Source organism: Amphiprion ocellaris, chromosome 11, assembly GCF_022539595.1.
Source record: "Amphiprion ocellaris isolate individual 3 ecotype Okinawa chromosome 11, ASM2253959v1, whole genome shotgun sequence".
Classification (NCBI taxonomy): domain Eukaryota; kingdom Metazoa; phylum Chordata; class Actinopteri; family Pomacentridae; genus Amphiprion; species Amphiprion ocellaris.
In genome coordinates, this window is record NC_072776.1 from 18,983,635 (window position 1) to 19,008,596 (window position 24,962).

Consider the following 24,962-nt stretch of genomic DNA (forward strand, 5'->3'; position numbering starts at 1 on the left):
CCTTAATTGTGTATGAAACACATTTTGTTGTGTGTTGAATCAGACTTTGGTCATTTTGGGTTATTGCCAAACAGTGTCTGTGTGTGTTGCACATCACAGGTGCGAGGCATCAGTGAAAAGGATATTTCTGTATGTATTACAGCATATAAAATATCATGATTTATTTCACACTTTAGTTCATGAGAGAAAGTCAAAATTAAGATGTGATCAGTCAAGTCATTTTAAGGTTGTCATTTTATGTGCTTCATTGGATCCACTGGTCTCATATATTATCTACAGGTTAGGCAAACAACTGCTTCGGCAACTTTTGATTTGATTTGATAGATACTATATCAAATCAAATGTTTGTTTTCATGTTTTTTTTATTGCATGTGTCTTAATAACAGTGGTAAAGAGTTTTGTTATCCATGAGGCTCAGGGGCTTAAACTGGGAGCTCACTGCAGGTAAAGATGGTATCATCACAACAGGCTATATTGGAATCACTAATCTGAAAACTTGCAGTCAAATCTCACAATATTTAGTGTCATTCTGGTCCAGAATAATAGTTTCAGTGTGAATGTGAACTTTACAGTATTTAAGCATCATGTGAATTGTTCTACCTTCTGTCTTTTACATTAAAATGACCTTGGTTTGCAGGGTTTCCCACTAAGCTTCACTAACCTTTCATCAGGGATCACAAAATAGTGTAAATGTAATCCGTTCATTCTGATCAGAAGTTAGTAACATCAGCTGACAGAGAATTGGAGTCTGAGAATTAGCCAACAAATGTGATTTAGGATCAACTCGACCTGACATGTAGCTGGTTAGTTTCAGGGCATCACTTCATTGTGTTCCAGTTAAACCTGGCTTCTGCTGTAACTGCTTTCCTCTCAATCAGTTACTCAGAGTGGAAACGGTAGGATTTGTATTTCACCCATTTACTGTGTACATTGTTTGTGAGGAAAATATCTCCATTTTTCATTTTTTGTCCTCCTAGAATCCAAAAACATTTCAGAATTCTCCAGTGGTTATCTGTAACCTATCAGAGGATTGATTTACTATGTTTTTGCAAACCAAGAAGTTTAGTATCAAGATGTTGATAATAGTTTATGATGAACACTGTGATAGCTGTCACGTACTAACGTTGGTCAGACAATAATAAAGAGATAGTAAATAAACTTGACTGTGATTCCATCTCACACATTTCATTTGTCATTGTTTGTTAAATGCAATTTAAAAGATTACATGTAGGTTCCGTATTCAAACAGAAAACTAAAATTTGTGACAAAACAGTCACTGTTTTTAACTTATCATGGCTACTAAGAAGTATTACCCACATTGGGTTCAAATCTATGTGTTTGCTATATTTTCTCCCCTACTACTTAAAAAACAGGCATTTTAAAGCATATTACAAATGCACATCCTGGTCTTCAAACGTGAGGTCAAGATGGGGATGCAGTTATCATTTGGGTGAGTCCAGAGTCTTTCTGATCATATCACAGAGCTGCAGTAAAACACTGTAACATGTGCAAGTGGCAGTGTTTTATTGCAGAGCTATTTAGATGTCATATCAATCTTAATGATGTAACAGCATAATAAGAAGAAAACAGAATACAGTTAAACAGCTTTTCTATCAGTGGATAGCATCAGTTTTTCCAATTCAAGGCACCATGAGGACGCTCCTGTGGTTTGTGTGTCTGTACATTTTCTGTCTGTATGTTTGTCAGAACAGTGGGGTGAATGGGCAGGAGGACTTCATGCTTCTTGCAGGGCCTCTTACAAACCAGGTGGTCAAAGGCTCAGATAGTGAAGTGAATAATGCCTTTGACTGCAGTCATCCCATACCTCCTAGTTCTAAGCAGTACTTTGAGTACCTCCAGAGCCGAGGGGTGACTCACTTCAAGGTACCGCTGTCATGGACTCAGCTCCTTCCTTCAGGCCTCCCCAGCCAGCCCCAACAGGCTGTGGTTAACTGCTACCAGACCCTGATGAAGCAACTGCACCAGGTGGGACTTGAGCCTCTGGTCATCCTTCATGGATCCACTGTACCAGACTCTCTGAGATCAAGGTATGGAGGCTGGGAGAGCAAGAAGCTGGTACAGATGTTTCAGCAGTATGCAGAGTTTGCCTTTCAGGAGTTTGCAGCATTGGCACACTCGTGGGTGACAGTGAATCACTTGGAAGATGTTTGGCATGATGTGGCTGCAGGTGCTCCCGGTTCTCCACAAAATATCCTCCATCTCACCAAGAACATTCACCACCTCTATCATCAACGATTTCCAGACAAAGGTGAGTTAAACTGGCCAGATTTGGATAAAATTCATGACATGACTAATTTATCGTGTCAGAATTTGCCATTTGTTAGTAATTTTTATGGTTAAATGCAAGTGAAACATTGGTTGTAATGCTCAGTCCTTTAATTACTGTCATGTAACCATCAAGTTCTTGTGTAATATATATCGTCTTTTCTGTCACTTATTAAAATATTACCTGATGATCACCTGATGCTGACACCCTTCTCTACATTATTGGTAGCACTATCAAGACTAGTTATATCATGTCTTAGTCAGCAATAAATCGGTATCAGAGATCAGTAAAACAGTTTTACATGCATATCACTGTCCAGCTGTGCCCAACTGACCTTTCTTACATAACAGACATTTTGGCTTGAGTAGGGAAAGTATATGCTCCTTCCACTGTGTTATGTCAAACATGTCATAAATGCTTCTATTATTACAGGAAGACGCCTGTCAGTTGGGTTGAGAGCTAAAGATGTGGGTTCTGTCTCCCAGGTTAAAGATTCAATAACAGTAAGATGCATCAGCATTTGTTTTATGTGTCCATCTTTCGTTATGTTGGGCAGAAATAATAATAGTAAAAAAAATTTGAACTTGATAAATCACATTTTTAAAAAATGGTTGAACATTTGAACAGTGCATCTAAGGGAAATTTTGTGATCGTTGTGTTGGTCCTAAAATTAGTTACAAAGAGGGTCAACTTGTGGGGAGAAGCCCTTATGAGAAATGCTTTCTACTCACAAAAGGGTTTATGATTATGGCTGTGAATATGTTTTAACAAAACAACCCTTTATTATTTTATTAACTTTCACTATGTTTTGGATGAATAATTTGTTGAACAACTAAACCTTTCAAAATCTCCAGTTGGAACTTCTACTTAATGCCAGTAATTCATTCCTTTCATGGTACCTGTTCGTTAAATGACAACTACACATTGCCAAACATGTCTTTAAGAACTTAAAGAACTAAAAAATCTTTTTAAAATGCAAAGTTACAACAACATTTTAGACAAATGGCATCACAATATTCTAAAGCTATAAAACTAAAGTTGAATTAATGAATGCAAGCTGCCCAGTCCCCAAAGCAGCAAAGCAGCCCCAAACCAGAGCATTTCCACCATGTTTTACATTTGGTCTGGGAATCTTGTCCTTTTAGTCTAACACCTAACATATCTACTGTTAGTGGGATGAAACAACCCTACTTTATTTCAGACGGTTTGCTTTTGGCTTGTATGTTTAATGAAAAACTGAGGTTAAACTCTGATGTTCTTTTCAGACACGTTTACTTGAATGCTTACCATGCAGATCAAATTCATACAATCTCTGTCTGATTGTATACTTTAACAACTGCAGTTGATGATTTACCTGCAGATCCTGCGATAAAATGCTGGGGTTCTTGGAGAAATCTTTTTTCATCAAGCGGTCTGCTCTTGGGCTGAATTTGCTTTGTTCACCGCAGAGGTTAGATTACAGAGGTTTAAATAAGATAAGTTCCACCTGTCAGGAGATTTTAATCACTGGCATGTTATCTGGAACCCAAATCTATGGATTTAAATGTGTAATAAATGTGGCGTTGGTCTTACTTTCACGTTGTTGATCAGTTTTTGGGTTTGTTTTTCCTGTTTGTTTTTCAGTTATGGAAAGACTATGAAATATGCTTACTTGTTCAGACATGTTGAAAAACTCAATTTCCACATTTACTTCATTACAATAAACAGTTGTGTATTGCTGTCAAAATTTTGCAGACATGTATTACAATAGTAAATGCTAATTTGTTTCATTGTACAAGCAGTTTGTTTTTCTATAACAGGCATGAATGTAATGACATACTGTGTTGTGCAATATCTCCTATTTTGAACAGATGGACTACTTGTCAGTGCAGATTGAATATAACTGTACTTCCTCGTCAAACTTTGCAAAGGAGCTGAAGAACTTGCAGGTACACTACACATGACCACATGCCTTTTTTTGTAACTTTTCATTTCATATTTGACATCGCTATTATTCTTCAGCCACGTGTTATTATGTTGTAGGTTTCCATTGGGAACTTGCCCATCTTGATATTCAAGATAAATGTCCATGATTGCTCTGACAGTCAATACCAGCTTCTTGGAGATTTCCTAAGTGGTAAATATCATTATGACTCATTTATTGTTACACAGTTATTCATTTATGTTCATACTACAGATATTTTTAAATATATACCAAGAACATGCAGTACTGAACATTCTCTGGAAAGCTTTTTGAAGTATATAAGGAACTATTATTTAGGTATCTTTCCTGTCTGATATGTAAAATGTGTCTGCAGGACAACATCACCTCTCTGTTCTTTCATCAAATTAACTACATTTTGGGCCTGATAAACCAGTTATAACAGGAGCATATCAACCTGTAGTAGTTATATCACTGAATATTATGAAACATGTCAGATGTCATTAAAAAAAACTTGGTGGTTTATTGTGCTTAAACAGCAAAATCTGGTGTGAATTTTCGATGCCATGTTAATTATTTCAACTATCAAAACACATTAAGTAACATCAGAACAATGATAAACACATTCTCAACCTGTCCTGAGTTTTTAATGACCAGATTATGGAGGATTGTCAAGCTTTTCAATCAAGTTGTAAACTGCAATATCGCAAACTTATACAATACCATGATCATAAAGTTCTTGGGAGTGTTATCATATAGCAATGTGACTATAAATTTTTATTGCTATGGACCAGTAAAGTTATACAAGCAAAGAGTAAAATCACATGCATTGTGGAGTAAAGCTTTAGGACCTGGTTTTTAGAATCTGTCCAGCAGTCAAAACATTAAAAAAAACAAACATTTTAATAGTTATTACAACTGCACTGTGATAAAGAAAGGTCAAAGGTTGGATGAAGATTCAAGTGGACACTTTGCAGATTTTAGTTGAGGTATTTTTCTTAAACAAACTAGCAAACCGCAAATACAAAAAAATACTAACTTAATGTGTAATTTTAAAGAATGTATTTCTGGATGTCTCCAAATTTCAGTAATGTCACTCATAAAGCAGTTGCTAAATCTGTCTTGAACATGTGACAGTCCTGAAGAACAATGGCCTGAATATTTTGGGATGTGACATGGAGGACATGTTGGGAAAGCTGGAGATGCAGAATCTTCCCATCAGGTAAAAGTTTATGTTATTGACTCACATGTAGTTAAATGTTTTGTCCATGTTTTTTTTTTTTTTTTTAATGTTCTCTCATGTGTATCTCTTTTCTAATAGCCAAGATATTCCAGATTTTGCCAAGATGACAGAATTTGAAAACATTTATCAGAATGTTTGGCATACGTTTGAGGCTCAGACCGCAACCGAACGAGATGGTTTCCTGAAGGAATCCTTCCCCCCTGGTTTCCAGTGGGCCACCTCCACGGAGTCTTTCAAGGTTGAAGGAGGCTGGTTGGAAGGTGGGAAGGGAGAAACCATTTGGGACCGTTTTGGTCATGAACATCAAGCCTTTGAAAATCAGACAGTTGATTTAGCATGTGACAGTTATAACAAGGTGGACTACGATGTCTACATCCTGCGAGGTCTTCAAGTCAACACCTACCAGTTCTCCATCTCCTGGGCCCGTATTTTCCCCTCAGGCCACCGAGGAAGCCTATCAGAGAAAGGGGCTCTCTATTATGACAAGCTGATCGATGCTCTCATTGAATCTGGCATACAACCTGTTGTCACTCTCTATCATTGGGATCTGCCCCAGGCACTCCAAGATGCTGGTGGATGGACCAACCCATCCATTGTTGAAGCTTTCAAGGACTATGCAGACTTCTGTTTCTCCAGGTTTGGAGACAGGGTCAAGACCTGGAACACATTCAGCAGTCCCTGGGTGGTGAGCCATGCTGGGTATGGCACTGGTGAGCATGCTCCTGGAATAAAGGATTATGTGATTTCTTCCTATCAGGTAAGAGAATTGTTAATATAATAAAAAATATGCATTTTTTTCATTGTTGTTCTGGTGCATTGACCATATTTTGTCTTTTCAGGTCACCCACAATATGCTCAAGTCCCATGCTGAAGCCTGGCATGTCTACAATGACAACTACAGGAAAACACAAGGAGGGAAAGTGGGCATTGCACTGAACTCTGACTGGGCTGAACCCAAAAACCCCGCTATACCTGAAGACGTAGCAGCTGCAGATCGCTACCTGCAGTTCATGCTGGGCTGGTTTGCACACCCTATATTTGTAGATGGAGATTATCCTGCAGAACTCAAAACTCAAATTGAACTGAAAAGAAATAAGTGTCCCAGCTCTGAGCCTGCAAGACTTCCAGTTTTTACTCCCTCAGAGAGCAAGAGGATACTTGGAACTGCTGACTTTTTTGGTCTGAACCACTATACTTCCCGGTTGGTCAGTAACATTGATGGTGGCTGCACTCCTGGTCCTCAGGGAGTGGGTGACTTCCAGGAAAGTGTGGACCCTTCATGGCCTTCCACAGCTTCTGACTGGATCTTTTCTGCACCTTCGGGACTGAGAATGCTTCTGAACTACATTTCCAAGCAGTACTTGAATGTTGTCAATGTGCCCATCTACATAACTGGGAATGGGATGCCAACAGAGTACAGTGGGGACACTTTCAATGACACCAGCAGAATCGAGTACATGAGGGGTTACATCAATGAGGCCTTGAAAGGTTAGTGTCTGAGATTTCTCTAATAGAAAAACCATTCATTAAACATAGTTGGTATAAACCTCCATCTTTAATGTGCTGTTTTGTGTCCATTTTGTAGCAATACTCACTGATGGAGTGAATGTGCAGCGGTTCACAGTGCAGTCACTCATGGATGGATTTGAAGGAAAACAAGGCTACAGTGAAAGATTTGGTCTTCACTATGTTGACTTTGAAAGTCCTGACAGACCGAGAACCCCAAAGCAGTCTGCATATTTCTATTCACAAATTATTGAGCAAAACGGTTTTGCTTTGAGCAAAGGTGATGTTTATGAAGGGGTGAAGATGCAACTCCCTCACTGTGAACCAGCTTTACCACCATCAGAGGTTCCATCTAAATCAAAGGTCGTCTGGGAGAAATTCTCACACCAGTCAAAATTCCAGAGAAAACTGTACCACTTTGGCACATTCCCACAAGACTTCAGTTGGGGAGTTTCATCTTCAGCTTACCAGATTGAAGGAGGCTGGGATGCTGATGGAAAGGGGCCCAGTATCTGGGATGTGTACACTCACACACCTGGCACTATGCCTGCTGATGCAACTGGAGATGTAGCCTGTGACAGTTACAACAGACTTGATGAAGACCTCTATATGCTGAGAGCTCTGAGGGTGAAGTCATATAGATTCTCTTTGTCCTGGTCCAGGATCTTTCCTGATGGTACTCGTTCGTCCCTGAACCAGAAAGGTGTTGACTATTACAATAGACTCATTAACGGCCTGTTGGCAAATAAAATCACTCCCATGATGACAATTTACCATTGGGACCTCCCTCAAGCTTTGCAAGACCGCGGTGGCTGGGAGAATGTAGACATGATTGACATTTTCAATGACTATTGTGACTTCTGCTTTGCCACCTTTGGTGACAGAGTGAAACTGTGGATGACCATCAACCAGCCTCACTCAATTGCATGGCTAGGATATGGGCTTGGAACGATCCCACCAAGCATTAAGAATCCAGGAATTGCACCATACATAGTTGCACACAACCTGATCAAAGCTCACGCCAAGGCTTACCATACATATGATGACAAGTATCGCACATCCCAAGGAGGTTTAGTATCCATTGCTCTCAATGCAGATTGGATTGAACCTAAAGATGTCAATGTTCTTCGTGAAGTGAGGGCTGCTGACCGTGCATTGCAGTTCCAACTGGGTTGGTTTGCACATCCCATTTTCAAGAATGGTGATTATCCTGATGCAATGAAGTGGCAAGTTGGAAACAAAAGTGAACTCCAAGATCTCTCAGAGTCAAGACTACCTTTCTTCACTGAAGAGGAAAAGAACTACATCAAGGGAACTGCTGACATGTTTTGTATAAATCATTACACTACAAAGATAGCAAGTCATGTTACAGGTCAGCTTTCACCTTATTCATATGAACAAGACAGGGACTTGTCAGAAACAGAGGAAAGTGATTCACCAACTACAGACATCAAAAACCAGAGAGCTGTGGCATGGGGTTTGAGAAGACTCCTCAACTGGATCAAGGAGGAGTATGGAAATCCACAGATTTACATTGCTGAGAATGGAGTGGCTACAAAATCAAGCACAATGTGGGATGATAGTACCAGAGTATTTTATTACAAGACCTACATTGATGAGGCTCTAAAAGGTGCACTGATATCTACAGATTTTGTAAGATACACTTTATGATTTTCATGATAGTGTTTGGTCTTAATCATTTATCTGTATGTGTTTGTTTTAACAACAGCCTACGAACTTGATGGAGTGAGGGTAAATGGGTATATAGCGACATCGCTCATGGATTCGTTTGAATGGCTGAATGGGTACAAAGTTGGATTTGGACTGCACCATGTTGATTTCAGTAACACAAACCGGCCAAGAACTCCAAAGTATTCAGCTCATTTCTACTACTATGTCATAAAGGATAATGGTTTCCCCAGACCAGATGATGAGAAGATGCTTTATGGACATTTCCGAAAAGATTTCCTTTGGAGCACTGCAACGGCATCATACCAGGTACTGTAGCTATCTAGGTGAAGCCTATTCATTGACCCTGAATCACGTAATTGTACAAGTACTGCTCTGTGTTTTATCTACTTAAATAGTTTTTGTTTTGTAATTTTTTTTTTTCTTTCCAGATTGAAGGGGGCTGGAGATCAGATGGAAAAGGTCTCAGTATTTGGGACAAATTTGCTCACACACCTCTCAGAGTTTCTGATGATGACAATGGGGATATAGCCTGTGACAGCTACAATAAAGTAGAAGAGGATGTTGCTATGTTACAGCAACTTAAAGTGACCCATTATCGTTTCTCCATTTCGTGGCCGAGAGTGCTTCCTGATGGCACCACCAATTATATTAATGAGGCTGGACTCAACTACTATCACAGACTAGTGGATGCACTGCTTGCTGCAAATATTCAGCCTCATGTATGTGTAATTCCAGCATCTCAAAAAAAAATTTGCAATGGATAGTTGGTAAATTCTTTTGTAAACTGTTTTTCTTTTGCTGTCAGATTACTCTGTACCACTGGGATCTTCCACAAGCCCTGCAGAATGTTGGGGGATGGGAGAATGAAACTATTATTGTCAAATTCAAGGATTACGCTGATCTCATCTTTAGTCGTCTTGGCCACAAAGTGAAATTTTGGATCACCATTAATGAGCCATACAACATAGCCAATGTAGGCCATGGCTATGGAGTAGCTGCCCCAGGTATGCTTGAAGTAATGTTTTGCATCTGATAGTCTACATCACCCAAACTATGGCTGGTTGTGGGTTTAGTTAAAAATTTTGATTCTAAGTGGAATTAACAAAACATTTTAGGACTGGTATTGGGAATGTTCTATAAGTGCCACAAAATTATCGGTTGTTAAAGAAACTTACACTGTAAATTATAAATCAATCTTTAATCAAATCTTAATATTTCCAAACACAATGACAAAAAGCATATACTGTTTAGGTGGCAAATGTTATTTTTACTCACTGTGTGTTTGCAGGAATCAGTTTTCGACCAGGCACTCTGCCCTACATTGTTGGTCACAACCTGCTTAAAGCTCATGCTGAGGCCTGGCACCTCTACAATGAAAAGTACCGGGCCACACAGAAAGGAATTATCTCTATCACCATCAACTCTGACTGGTCAGAACCCAGGAATCCCTATAAGCAGGAAGACATTGATGCTGCAAGACGTGTGGTGCAGGTACACCAGTCCCTTTCATATTTTAGATAGACTTGTGTCACGGTAGTTTCCAATAGTTGTTATGTCTTTCTTTGTGCAGTTCTACATTGGCTGGTTTGCCCATCCCATATTTAATGGTGACTACAGCGACACAATGAAGACAATCATTCGTGAGCGAAGCCTAGCTGCTGGTCTGCCAAAATCTCGGTATTATAAAAACTAAAAATACAACAACAACAAAAAACATTACCTAAAATAAGTTATTTTCAGTACCTATAAAAAGTATTCACCCGTATTGGCCGATTTCCCATATATTACTTTTCAACTTTGAACCATTTCACTCTGACAAAAATTTTCCCCCAAAAAATTAATCTTTCATGTCAATGTGAAAACATTTCTACAAAGTATTGTCCTCTGATTGAAAAAAAAATAAAATAAATTATTGCATGAGTATTCACCCCCTTTAAGTCAGTATTTAGTAGATGCATCTTTGACTGCAATTACAGCGTCATGCCTGTGTAGATAGATTTCAATCAGCCTTGCACACTGGGGCATTGCTGTTTTAGCCCATTCTTATTTGTAAAAGTGTTCAGGCTGTCAGATTACATGGAATTGTAACTGAATAACCCTTTTTAAACTCCAGTCACAAATTTGCAGTTGGATTAAGGGTGACTTGACCAATCCAGAACATTCACTTTGTTGTCTTTAAGCCATTTTTGTAACTTTGACAGTATATGCTGGGTCACTGTCGTGCTAGAAAACAGTTCTTCTCCCAAATCCCAGTTCTCTTGCAGTACTGTATTTGTTTACCCTTCTACCTTTAGAAGACTTTCAGACTCTTGCCAAGAAGCATTCCAACACCATGATACTGCCACCACCATGCCTCATGATGGGGATGGTGTGTTTGTGATGATAAGAAGTGTTTGGTGTTGACCAAAAAGCTCAGTTTTCGTCTCATTAGGCCAACGAATCTACTTTCAGTTGACTTCAGAGTTTCCCACATAGCTTCTGGTGAACTCTAGCCCAGAATTAATGTGACATTAAATCTGGACAACAGTCTTTGTCACTCACCCACAAAGCTAATGAAGAACAGGCAATGGGTGCTGCACAGTTTCTCCAGTCTCAGTCAATGAAGCTTGTATCTCCTTCAGAGGAGTCATAGGTGTCTTGGTGACCTCACTCACTAGTCTCATTCTTGCACAGTCACTCAGTTTTTGAGGACAGCTTGCTCTTGGCAAATTTTCAAGTTCAAAATATGTTACATCACTTAATGAAGGATTTAGCTGTACTTTCTTGTGTGCATACACTGAATTATGCTTTTCAAAATCCATTTCACAGAGTTGTTTTAAGTGTTCTTTTGCCTTCATGGTGTATTGATAGTAAAGAATACTGACTCACTGGTGCCTGGACCTTCCAGATACAGGTGTCTTTATAATACAGTCACTTGAGACACATTCACTGCATTCAGATGATGTGTGATGTGTGATGACTAGCTCAAGTTGTCTGCACCTGTGTTGAATTGAGTGAGTCACCTTGAATGGGGTCAAAATATTTATGCGGTCACTTATTTTATATTTTTAATTAATTTACATTATTTTGTAGAAGCCCTGCGATACACTGGCTACCTGTCCAGGGTGTCTGATGCCTTAACCCTAAGTCAGCTGGGATAGGCTCCAGCCACCCCATGACCCTGACGAGGATTAAGTGGTATATAGAAAAGGGATGGAAGGATGGATATTTTGTAGAAATTTGTTGTCTTTTAGAATAGAAAAAGTATTTATTTTTTGCAACAAAAAAATCAATTGACCATGATTCAATGTTTAAAAGCAATAAAAAGGGAAAACTTCCAAAGCTGGGTGAATATTTTTTATAGGCTCTATATGATTTTCTGAGCTAGTCTCTACTCCATAGTTGCCTATAAAATAAAACAAGGAGTATATGTGATCACCAATGTATATTGTTTGTTTTGGTGCACAGTATAAAACATATTTCATGTTACAAATTTCTGTTCAATTTCTCCAGGCTGCCTGAGTTTACCCCAGAGGAAATTAGGAGAATTAAAGGCACCTATGATTATTTTGGGTTCAACCATTACACCACTGTCCTTGCTTTCCCTGTGGAATATGGAAACCTTCAGCACTATGATGCTGACAGGTAAGCAAGTGCCAACATGAGAAAAAGAAATACTTCCCTAATTATGTTTTCAAGCTAATGAAACAAGCCAATATATCCAGCACAATAAAGTGTATATGAATGTCTTTATTGTGTACTTCATTTGAAATTTAAAATCTAACATATTTGATCTTCACAGAGGTGCAGGGACAATTGCTGATCGTACCTACCTGGATTCAGGTTCAGCCTGGCTGAAAATCTCACCCTTTGGATTCCGCAAAATTCTGAACTTCATTAAGGAGGAGTACGGAAATCCACCGATTATCATCACTGAGAATGGCATCTCAGAGCGAGGGCCTGTTGACCTGAATGACACTCACAGGAGCTACTACTATGAAAAATACATCAATCAAGTGTTGAAAGGTATCCAAGTACTTTCATGGAATACATTCAAGACCAGGGCAGAGAGAAAGACAAAGTGCAGTAAAATGTTTTATTGTTTGTTAGTCTTTCTCAAAAGGCTTAGACCAAGAAATTAGATTTTAAGCACAACAGTGTCTATCCTAAAAGTGCTGTTTTCTCTATTAAGCTTACTTGCTAGATGGCGTTGATGTCCGAGGCTACACAGCTTGGTCACTGATGGACAACCTGGAGTGGGCTACTGGCTTTTCTGAGAGATTTGGTCTTTTCTACGTCAATCAGTCAGACCCAAAACTTCCTCGAGTGGCAAAGAACTCTGTAAAACTTTACTCCACTATCATAAGCTGCAATGGATTCCCTGACCCTGCTTTAGGACCCAATGACTGCTTGCCTGAAGGTAAACTGACACAGAGTTGCTGACATACCTGTTCTGATGAATGAACTGCTAAATTCAAATGTTGAAATGCACAAATGAAAAAGCAAAAACTGCTAAAGGTAGCTCTAATAGTTTACCTGGTTCTTTGTTTGAGCAAAGAACCAGGTAAACTGTTTTGTCTTGTTTCTAGTCTTGAGCTGTCTCATGCTATAGTTTCATATACACTTCTATTCACACTCCGTATCCAATTGTGGCAGGAAAGTGAATAACTTTATTTTCCCAAATGTCTAACCATGCAATGAGGTTAAAAAAAAAAAAAAAATTACATGAAGTCTAGGTTTACAGTTATTGTTACTGTCAGCAACGTGTTCAGAAATAATGAGACAGCTTTGGTGCTTATGTGTCTTCTCTGCAGAACCAACTCAACCGGGCACTGACAAGCCTGTGAAGTTCCTGGGAATGAAGCTCTCTGTCAGTGATGCTGAGACTGGACTTAACACCACGTTTGCTCTACTTATTGTTGCATTGTTTGGAATCCTTTGTTCATTTTCATTTTGCTTATTTAGGAGGAAAACAAAGTCCAAGAAAAATGTTGATGTTGTAACCGTTAACAGCATCAAAACAGACATGTAGTGGAAGTCTTCAGCATGAATACTTCAAAAGTTTAAATCCTAAATGAAATAATACATTCAACAGATGTATTTGACTTTTCTTCTGACTATTGCTGTGAGTTACTGTTGTTCTTGAAACTCAGTTTGGGATTTAAACAAAAAAAACGCAATATGATCCATTCTATTTGATTCATGACTGTTGTCATATTATGCAATTAGAACCGCTGTAAATCCCACAAGATCTGCTTGTTATTAGTACTGCTTCTTCTTGAAAGTAAAAAAAAATTAAGTCCATTGTGGTTTAAAAATACTAACTATCTTTAAGGATTCGACTGGCATTATCTGTATTATATCGTGAAAAAAATAAATTGTTCCACGCATGTTATATTGGATTGGGATATTTGTTGTATTATTAAACAATACTTGTATTTTCTGTTATAACAAGTTTCTCTGGGTGGGGAATTGGTTCATATAAAGATGGATTTCAATCTGTGGTCTCTTGAACTATCTTGCTACTTGCTGTGTCCTGAGAGGCTCCTGTTGAAACTGAAGCTGCAGTTAGTTGTAAACGCTGTTGCTCCGTTCTGTACAAATCATCCAATGCCACTAGAGGTCACTGTAAGAGTAAAGTGGATCTTGTGCATGTCTACTAAAGGAAAAGATCCAGAACTTAGTCTGTCACAGTAAATAACAGCACCATTCAAAAGTTTGGGGTCACCCAGGCATTTTCATATTTTCCACAAAAACTCACACTTTTATTCCTGTCCTAACATAATTGCACCATGGTTTAGTAATCATCAATTAGCCTTTCACCACAATTAACTAACACAATGTAGCATTAGAACATAGGAGTGATGGTTGCTGGAAATGTTCCTCTGTACCCCTATGTAGATATTCCATTAAAAATCAGTCGTTTCCAGCGAAAATAGTCATCTACCACATTAACAATGTCTAGACTGTATTTCGGATTAATTTAACGTTATCTTCTTTGAAAAACACTGCTCTTCTTTCAAAAATAAGGACATTTGGATACTTATGTTATTTTGCATATTTTTTCAGTTTTTTTTCCAGTTCTTTCCTCACAAAGTCAGTGTTAGCAGCAGCTGAACTACTGAGTTGGAAACTAACAGCTTAATAACAAGGTGGAAAGTGGAAACCCTATCCAATCTAATACTCTTAGTCAAATTCAGAATGTCTCCTCATGACCTCCAGCACAGCCATCTGCACCTTTAAAGTCAATCTAAAATACATTATTTGTCATCATCCAAATCACTGGACAGATCACATCAGGTTTAACTCACGTTTGTCTGAACCGGAGCGACTTTTCCTGAGAAATTTAGGTTGAACTTGGACACAGCAACGACCTCTTTAAAGAGCTTGCAAAATACTACAGTATTTATAATATAATACAGTATGTTAGGAATCTATCTGAATAAGAACTTCCAGAGTTTAGTGTTCACCAAAATCAGAAATAATCGTATATTAGCAATTGGCTGACTTTCTCCCTGATAACAGAATGTTAGTTTGTTATAAAACCAGACACAGACCAATTGAAAAAGTGGTATTTGTTGTAAAAATTTATTTCAAAAACTAACAACAAAGTACTATTAATACAAAAAGTATGAAAAGTACAAAAAGCATTGGTCAAAAATAACTTGAGATGACAATATTTGAGTTGGCACTGTGGGTATGATTCAGAATACAAAAGATGGCATCTTATTAGAGCCCGTTCAAGGCATTGAATTCACATTGAAATGATTAAATCTGTTTAAAACTGTCATATAGATTATGGAACAGTGATAACATCCAAAAATCAGCACTTTCAGATACAGAATATGACATACAGTACTATCCCTTACTTAAACAGAAACAATTAAATGTGGGTCTGGATTGAAAAAAAGACGTGCAGCTAACGTAATAAGCTACAGATTGACAAAAGAATGTGATTATTAAAATATTGTAATTGAGCTCAGATTGTATCAAACCTTTTTTTTTTTTTTTTTAAAGAACACACCAGTCCACTGACAGAATCTGGTTCCAGAAGGTAAAACGGTAGTGAACGTTATTCTTTAAAAAAAAAAAAAAAAAAAAGGTGTTTGCCACAGTGACAAGGGTCTTCTGCCAATACCACAATACTTAAAACTAATACAAAAATAATGAACAGTATCAAATGTTTAAAACAATACAAGACAATGTCAAGAGATACATTTTTCAAGCATTACCCAGGTTTGTTTGTTCCTTTGGACAAAGGCACCCCAAATGTGTTCCAGTTACCATCCAGGCACTAGACTTGGGAATGTTGACTGGTGCAGTGCCAACATTGTCAAAAAACAAAAAAAAATAAAGAAGAAGAAAAGAAATCTTTGTATGAAAATTGACACCTCGCAAAGTCTTCACCAGCATGACAATAACTCCAGTACCTTTCATTTTTGAGTGGTGCCTTGTCCATTAAGCTTTTGTTTGCATCTACAAACACTCCCTCCTCACAAAGTACAAAATTCTTACAGTTTGAACTTTTTTTCCTTTTGCACAACTGGCTTGGCCTCACCTTAAGAAAATGCCATAAAATGGAGTTCCAGTTTAAGTCTAAGGCAAACTTGAGATTCTCTCACTGAACTTTCAACAAAGGACATAAAATGACTAATAGCTCTAAGTCTCATAATAAAATATATATAAAAAAAGTAGCTGCCCTGAGGGAGAAGTACATGTTAACCTTAACCGTTCTTGTTGCACGATGGCAGTTTGTTAGCACTTTGGATCTTCAGACAGGCTGGTGTCTCATAACTGCTGAGTAGAGACTCCTTTGACTTGACGCTGGACCACAGCTGGCCATAACACTGGAAGGCTTGGGCTGACTTCATCCACCTCAAGCATAATCACAATGTCACACTCACACATACACGCTCCCTGTTCCATTCCCTTCTGTCCTCTCATTGCTCCTCCTGTGAGCTGATCAGCTGATGAAAACTTACGCACGGAGACCTGGGAAGAGATTTTGTCGGTGTTAGCAAAGCATTTTGTTTTGACTACAGCTACACAACAACAGTCAAAGCAACAGTACAGTAATGACAGGATGCACAGGTTAAAAGCCTCACCTTTCTCGCAGGTACTGCTCTGCTTCTCCTGGGCAAAGTTTAGTCTGTTCTGTTCCACTGCCGTGCCGTTGGACTCTGGGCTGCTGCTGCGTGACGGGCTGCTCTCTTCGTTCTGGTACGCCATATCCAGATGCTGCTGGGCCAGTTTTAGGTGCCTGCGCAGCCTCTCCAGCTCCCGTGAGGACGCTTCGTCTCCAAACGACTCACGACCCGAGTCTCCCAGGTTATCCCTGAAGCCCAGTTTTCCTGACGGGTCCTTCTTCAGAGCCGTGTGGTAGCCTGGAGGAGGAGCGGAGGGCTGGCGGCAGATGGAGGACCTCTGGCTGGCCAGGGCTGGGTGACGGGGGGTGGGAGGCCGAGGTCGCGGTGTGCAAAAGCAGTCACGAATACCACTGATGCCAAGGTGAAGGATCTCCAACACGGTAAAGAGTAGACACAAGGCGCTGACGGCATACATGATGAGCAGGAAGATTGTTTTCTCTGTCGGACGTGAGACGAAGCAATCCACTGTGTGTGGGCAAGGAGACCGTGTGCATACGTATGACGGTGCCACCTCCAGTCCATAAAGGATGTACTGTCCAAACAGGAACGAGACCTCAAAGATGGCACGCGATAGCAGCTGGAATACATAAACCTTCATCAGGCCATCTCTCTTGATGCGACGGCGTCCATCATGCTTTTTGCTGGGCTTTTCCACGACTTCCTTTTCTTTATCTGGCTCTATTTCTTCCAGGATCATAGGATCTTCTTCCCCGTTATCCTCGGCCTCTTCGTAGTCGCGGTTGGCGCCACGGCTCACAATTGGCATCCTTTTCCTGCCCCGGGGCCTGTAATCATCATCCTCCATGCGGGCGATCTTGTGCATAGCAAACCCAAGGTACATGATGGTGGGGGTGGTGATCATTATCACCTGGAACACCCAGAAGCGGATGTGTGATAACGGCGCAAATGCATCGTAGCACACATTCTCACAACCAGGTTGCTGTGTGTTGCACACAAATTTACTCTGTTCATCATAGTAGATCGACTCCCCTCCGACTGCTGTCAGCACAATCCGAAAGACGATGAGGAGGGTGAGCCAAACTTTGCCGACAAAGGTGGAGTGATTGGAAATCTCATCCAGCAGACGTGTGAGGAAGCTCCAGCTCATTTTGCTTGTGGGACAGGTAAGTTCTCAAACCTGGGCAGAAAAAGAGAGATAAATGTACTCAGGTGTTGGCCAAGGTGGTAAAACAACAGCGATATGTGCCGGTGATACACACTTCATCAATAGAAATAATAAAATAGTTGCAGTTAAATGAGATGATGCAACCTGCCATGAAAGCACACAATGGAAACACAAAGTTTACAAAGTGCTCCCTCTCTGGCTCAGAAACAGTCTTGATAACTGGAGTGGGCTAATCTCCCTGAGGCTTCAATGCAGGTTTTCTGGGATGTGTAATAAACCTTCACCCTGGTTGACCTCCATGCATCTCCAGGTACTGTTAGACTGCAAGACAGTTTTATTGACCAAGATATTTACAGCATCTTATTGCTGCTCAGGTCACCTCAAAGCTGAATTTACTTGCTTTCTTTACTTAATATATATCAGCATGAGATTATCACTTTGTCCATATTTATCTGTGTTCTGCTGGTCCTAATTAGAAATAAGTCTTTAAAGATGAGCATTACTTATTGAAAACAACTAACTGCAAAATGCATGTGGAAGGATACGAGCCACCAACAACTCAGTCCTTCAAACTAACAATAATTGTATTAATTTCTTGTGGTATATGAAACCACTTAAAAATACTCATCGCCTGTGAATTAGTGAACCAGACAGCCACAAGGTGGAGCTACTGCATCACTGCCATCACACATCCACAGTCCACCCTTTGCTGCTGTGAGGAGGACATGCTCAGGCAGGGATCCCTGAACTAATCCGAGTAGACACCATCAACAAATTGTACAGCTACAATGACGCTGACATGTCGAGGTTGTGGAGTAAAGTTCTAAGCGGTCAGCCCGAGGCATTTAACACGCAGAATATACAGGATAATCTGGTTTGCAGAGGCAATGCACTCAGGTTTATTAGAAATCGCAGCTAAATGCATGAAAGTTGAAGTAAATACCCATCCAAATCGTCACAGTCAAGCTCAATCTAGTCTCCACTCAACATTTTATACACAGGGAAGTCCTCATTTAGTTGCTGGAAGTTGAGGTTTAATAATCTGACTGGGATCTAAAAGCACTGAAGCCACAATCAAGAGCTCCTGCGGTTTCACGCCATCTGGGACAAACCTCATGAGCAACTTCTGCTGAGCAATTACACGCAATTATAAACCACACTGCCACGCTTTTACCAAGTAGATGAATGAGCAACAATAGAGTTTTGTCTTAAACGCAGAACAGATGATACCATTTTGCAAAGCTATACTGTGTCACATTTAGCTGTTGGATAAACAACGTCCGTTCTGTGACAATTTAGCCACGAAGCGTTAAAGTGAATTCTTTGCTAGAACTGAGTGAATCAGCAATAGAGGTACGCATGAATCATTTTAAACATCAACTGTCAACGATACAGAAAATCAAGTCATGTTAAATGTCATTAAAGCAGTTTGGCAAGTCTGCGTGCTTGAACAAGTTTTCATGGAAATAAAGACGAAATCAAGTAACAGCACCGTCTTACTATCTGGGTGCAGTAGCACTGCACATACAGTCCAAATACTTTATTATAGTTACAAAACCTGACTGTAACTTGAGCTCACTGTCTAAAGTGACACAGTGTTGTGCTCTGTAATGCCTGTGCAAACACAGGGCAGGGGAGGTGCTGGACATGAAAGCCTCATGTTATTCAGCCTGTCCCAGGTTCAAGCAGTGTTTCTTTTTCAGACTAGAATGAATCCACAAAGAAATACTCCAGCTGTGTGCAATAAAAACTGGCATAGCGGGGCCATTTCGTACATTCAGTGAAACATCTGAATTATCCTAAATAACTACTGATCAGATATATTCAGCTCAAATCTACTATTTTGATGGCATGCCGAGTTGCAATGGAAATTTTCCATCTGGAAAGTTTACTTCAAGTACAAACCAAATACAAGAAAAGTGACAAAGTGCAGCTCAGCGATCACATAACGTTGTACCACAAAGAGAGAAGCCTTTAAACAGGATCCATTACGCCTCCCAGTGCTCCAGGAGAGCTTCTTAATAAGCCGTCTTTACTGGGCGACTCCCATGTGGTGAGTGACCAGGTTCAATTTAACAAAATAGAAACTTCTTTTCAGCTGCTCTATGAACACACCTTTTTTTTTTGGCTGATGATTATGAGTTCCCATTCTGCTTGTAATCCATGTAAAACCTATAAAGAACAGAGACGACTGCATAACAAGCTGTTCTCCTGTCCTGTTGATCTGCTGTATCTCCCAGTAATGCAGTGAAGCTAATTTCACCATGTCTCTCCACAAACCGCCTCTTCACAACTGCTGTTTGCTCACTACTTTTATGTTGTTTGTCTGTTTATTGCTCACATGGACCACCGCTGTCATTATCCTTCATCTGTGGCTTTCTGCAGTGTTGACACTTGCATCCTGCACGAAAACAGTTAAACCTGAGTGACAGTTCTTAACTGCCAGGTTTCCACACCAAGATAACTGGAGGCATGTGGTGTGATTATGTACACAGCCGTTCAAAAGTTTGGGGTCACCCAGACAATGAAAACTCACACTTTTATTCATGTGCTAAAATAATTGCACAAGGGTTTTTTAATCATCACTTGACCTTTCAGCACCATTAGCTAACACAATGTAGCATTAGAACACAGGAGTGATGGTTGCTGGAAATGTTCCTCTATGTAGATATTCCATTAAAAATCTGTCGTTTCCAGCTAGAATAGTCATTTAAAACATTCAAAATGTCTAGACTGTATTTGATTCATTTAATGTTATCTTAATTGGAAAAAATGCTTTTCTTTCAAAAATATAAGGCCATTTTTAAGTGACACCAAACTTTTGAACGGTAGTGTATAAAGAGACAAATTTATCAGAAACAGTTTGGTTTATGAACTCCAATAAAGCTCTATCTTAGGCACACTATACCCAACATGTTAGCTGTTCTGTCTTCCAGATGACACCACTGGTGTCAGGATGCCAGAGATAGAGCAGCAGAAGTCAACGGCACGCTCAGCTGCTTGTAATCTAGGCTAACGGTTAGAAACTGCACCAAGCTGCCGTCAGAGCTGCCATTCGAGTTCAAGGAATACCACTGACTCACGTGCAAGTGTGAGTCTGTCAAGCTGGAAATGGCAGAAAGAGGAAGTACATGAGATAACAATCCAAAACTTGCTGAATTTGGCAACTCATAGCCGTTCTGTTCAGCTGCTCTCCATAGTCGAGTGTAAGATTTAAAGAATGACACACTGTCTTTGGACCCGCTGTTCATGTGTTCACATTCACCATCATTGCTATATTATCTGATGTGAACTGCAGTGTTTTCCACTTTTTGTGTCTTCATATAATGGAAAGAAATGCCTACTTCAGCTTTTTCGATTGCCTGCTCAAATTTTGTAAGTTAGTCAGTCGAGGACACTAGAGGGCAACAGTGTGGACATTTCAGCTACACTGGAAATCAAGTGGACACAGGTACACTACTGTTCAAAAGTTTGGGGTCACCCAGACAATTTCATGTTTTCCATGAAAACTCACACTTTTATTCATGTGCTAACATAATTACACAATGGTTTTCTAATCATCAGTTAGCCTTTCAGCACCATTAGCTAACACAATGTAGCATTAGAACACAGGAGTGATGCTTGCTGGAAATGTTCCTCTGTACCCCTATGGAGATATTCCATTAAAAATCAGCCATTTCCAGCTAGAATATTCATTTACCACATTCACAATGTCTAGACTGTATTTCTGATTAATTTAATGTTATCTTCATTGAAAAACACTGATTTTCTTTCAAAAATAAGGCCATTTCTAAATGACCCCAAACTTTTGAATGGTAGTGTACATCTGATTCTAGCAATTCCAACAAGTATGGACCTTCTCTTTTTATTCTAACAAGCATACAATCCCTTGAATCTGGTTAAAACTGATCCTCAAAGTACATCTAAATGCAAGACTCACGATGCAAATACTGTCCACAGCTGTGTTCCATAAAGTACTTTTCTATGTTTGCCAAAAAAAGAGACTTACTTTAGACATTTTTTGATCAAAATAAAAAGTTAATGTGCATAATGAGAGATGGAAACAAACTTTTCCACAGCAAAAACTATTTCTGCATGTTCGCTGTCTTTGCCCCTTGCCAGCAGGAAACATGGCAAATACCAGCTGACATGAAAGGATAATTACCACTTTTCCAATTGGGAACAATTTCTGGAGACTTCTCTTAATTTTTCCTCTTGCTGATCACCAAAGTTGTGGTTGTTTCTTATTTAAGGTTTTCTTAGCAGTTGGCAAACAACTGGTTTTGCTTGTAGCTTCTTCTGTTTAATAAAGCCATGCCTAACGTAGCCTTTGCTGCCACCTGCTGATGAGCCTAGTATTTCACAATTTTGCTTCTAATTTACCTAACAATGAACCAACCGTGAATGGTGATAGAATACTACGGCGTGTGCTCCAAAAACTGGAGTTCAATTCAGTAACTGCTATTTTTCTTTTTGCAGAACTATTTCCTTTGAGTAGTTTTTGTCCCTACAGATATCTTAGAGCAAAAACTCTCAGTTTAACCACATATAACCAAGTAGTTCTGAACAACTAGAAAATGTTTACACTAATTGTGCAGCAACTCATAGATTTTTGTATTATTGGTATCTGTTTTTTTTTTTTTTTTTTTTTAAATATGTGAATAACTTTTTTTGGATGTTTCTATTAATCAAAGTATGTTTGACTTACGTTTAACTGTGGATTAGGTTGAAGCTCTTGTACAGACTCTTAAGGAATGCAGGGATAAAGTCTTTTTTTGGGAAACAAGTGGTGCAAACTGCTGAACAATGCAGGTCTGATTCAGAACCTTCAGCCAACTGAGAGAAACAAAAGGCTGGATGGACATAATGTGATGTCTCAACTGGGTTGGCATCTTAACTGCAATTATCTGATGAGCTTCAGCAAGTTAGATAAGTTTAGTAACTTTTAATCCATAGTTTCATTTTTTAAAGTTGATTATACTGTATGTGGCACATCATGACAGTCTTACCTAAGGAAGTAAGACCAAAAATTTGGTTCTGCAGTGATTTGCCAAAAAAAAAGAATCAAAAAGACACTGTGCTTGGTCTCACTTTCTGACTCTGCCAGAGCCTACAAAGCATTTCAAACATTAATTTATCAATGATTCTTTAATCAATCCTGCAATAAACACGTGTATTTTAGCTTTCCTGACACCACATGTGAGAATCAGTCCTCCATCTGCGGCACTTGACACCAAACAGTCTGTTTCCAAGCAGCAGAACTTGCACACAGGCCGATTACTGACAGAACAGAGAGGCTTTTGTGGCTCCAACATCTGGGAGGCCACATCCATCTGACCCTCCTGTATCCCAAAAGCCCCGCAGGCTGAGAGGCTCCGGGCCCGGGCAGGGAGAAGCCCCGGAAAATAAGCGGAGGATGAGTCAAACTGAGGAGTGACTCCTGGTGGGGAAAAGACAACTCATCTAACCACAGGAACTCCAAAAAATAGGAAAATGAAGAAAAACACGGCGATACATCATCCCATTCTGATTAAATACACTGTCTGTGAAATTAAAATGAATCCTGTTTGGGAAGGGCAAAAAAAAAACGATCCTCGTGGCTAACGGGCCACGACGTCAGCACGGTGCTCCACATGCTCCCGCAACGTTTTACCGATGCTTAATGACGCTAAAGGTTGCGCCATATTGTTCAGACAAAGTGTGTGCGGAAACTTTAACTTATAAATACCGTAAAATTCCGAATTCACTGCTTTACATGAGGGCGTGTGCGCAACTTAAATGCGAAAAACAATCCTTGCGCGTCACCCCATCACCTAACCCACCCGATATACTGCAAAAAACACATTTAATTCAGCGAAATATTCAGCATACCAGTGCAATTATCATCACATGTGGTGCGAATGCCAACATTTTGCCCAAATGTGTTCCAAATTGTTGATAGTTCCACACAATAGGACCGATTTGTGCGTTTTAATTAGCGCTGCCAGCCAGCCTGTGCGCGTAAACTTAAGTTAGCGCTTAAACGATGCGTTTAAACCCGCTGGTTCTTTATGCACGAGTTAATAAGACGCTGAAATTAAACTCACAGCTTCAGAAAACAACTCCCTGTGCAAAAAGTTAGAGATAAAACTAAAGCGAGAGCACCTTTTCTTCGATAAAGCTTTAAAAAATACGTGATGTTGCCGCGTCTCTGCGTCGTCGCCGCCGCGCTGTTTGTGTGGATTTTTTTTTACCTTCAGCTTTCAGCTCCTCCGTCTCATCAAAGTTGTCGTCTAAATCGAGAGCTTCTCCTTCGTCTTCTGTCTTGGTAGAAAGAACTCCCGCGGTATTATCAAGCCATGCAGGTTTTGTTCTTTCCTGCGAGGAGCCTGCGTCCTTCTCCAGTTGTGCGTTGTACTGCTGGGTGAGGACAAAGAATATTCCCAAATCCCCCCCCCTTTTCTCCTCCCAGTTTCAGCCGGGCACCCCACCCCCTGTCTGCGCAGCCAGAGTGGAGGAAAACGATCGACTGCCAGCATTCCTGATGCAATCTTCGCTTCAGTCGCTTTCCAACTTCAAGCCTGGACTCCAGATCCAGAGAGGACTCACTGAGATCTGTGCCAGGGGACGCACTCACAAAGCAATGAATAAATAGGATGTCCTGTTTTCAGTGGGAAAAAAACACAATGTGCCTAGTATTTTTAATTTACCAGCAGAACAAACATACAATTCCACTGAGGGTGCTTCATGTTAGGACCTGCACTATGTTATCTGCATCCACCCCCATTGTTCAGAGCTTCAGGTGAAGATAGCAGCAACCTGATGCTGTAGCCTCGTTTCTTTGACAACATTCAGCCTAATGATAGCAGATGATCCTCTTCCTGCTGAGGCAGATGTTCGGAAGTTGTTGCTACCATGAGGTCTCTTCCTCCGTGTCACGCTTTCTTTGGTTTCCTGACCCCCCTAAGCACTTCTTTGACCCTATACAGTGAGCAATGTCCGGTCAAAGAGGAATCAAGGCAGGATTTTTACCTCACATCGTGAATCACAAAGTGAACAGAGTCAGTTATCTGAGCTCAGCA

At 39.9% G+C, this 24,962-nt stretch overlaps 2 protein-coding genes across 2 annotated transcripts; one reads left to right on the forward strand and one right to left on the reverse strand.

Moving 5' to 3' along the window:
- The first annotated feature begins 1,605 nt into the window (after positions 1 to 1,605).
- Positions 1,606 to 14,142, forward strand: LOC111581081 (lactase/phlorizin hydrolase-like). Its single transcript, XM_035956722.2, has 17 exons — positions 1,606 to 2,269; positions 2,720 to 2,790; positions 4,138 to 4,215; positions 4,310 to 4,403; positions 5,346 to 5,430; positions 5,530 to 6,208; positions 6,291 to 6,939; positions 7,037 to 8,587; positions 8,687 to 8,955; positions 9,078 to 9,368; positions 9,455 to 9,653; positions 9,938 to 10,140; positions 10,220 to 10,326; positions 12,142 to 12,273; positions 12,431 to 12,654; positions 12,821 to 13,048; positions 13,443 to 14,142. Exons 1-17 carry the CDS (start codon positions 1,651 to 1,653, stop codon positions 13,658 to 13,660), a joined length of 5,697 nt encoding a protein of 1,898 aa, XP_035812615.2. The 5' UTR covers positions 1,606 to 1,650; the 3' UTR covers positions 13,661 to 14,142.
- Positions 14,143 to 15,197: 1,055 nt separating this feature from the next.
- Positions 15,198 to 24,318, reverse strand: gjc4b (gap junction protein gamma 4b). The gene is made up of 3 exons (XM_023289086.3): positions 24,135 to 24,318; positions 16,734 to 17,913; positions 15,198 to 16,620 (listed from the first exon to the last, which is right to left on the reverse strand). The coding sequence occupies exons 2-3, from the start codon at positions 17,881 to 17,883 to the stop codon at positions 16,607 to 16,609; spliced, it is 1,164 nt and encodes a 387-aa protein (XP_023144854.1). The 5' UTR covers positions 17,884 to 17,913; positions 24,135 to 24,318; the 3' UTR covers positions 15,198 to 16,606.
- Between the last annotated feature and the right edge of the window lie 644 nt (positions 24,319 to 24,962).

Bases quoted from the DNA above. Each gene is read 5' to 3' on its own strand.
- LOC111581081 (XM_035956722.2), top strand. From the start codon at position 1,651: ATGAGGACGCTCCTGTGGTTTGTGTGTCTGTACATTTTCTGTCTGTAT. The intron at 9,369-9,454 runs GTATGTGTAATT...TTTTGCTGTCAG, and splicing joins CTGCAAATATTCAGCCTCAT to ATTACTCTGTACCACTGGGA. The intron at 10,141-10,219 runs GTACACCAGTCC...TTCTTTGTGCAG, and splicing joins CTGCAAGACGTGTGGTGCAG to TTCTACATTGGCTGGTTTGC.
- gjc4b (XM_023289086.3), bottom strand. From the start codon at position 17,883: ATGAGCTGGAGCTTCCTCACACGTCTGCTGGATGAGATTTCCAATCAC.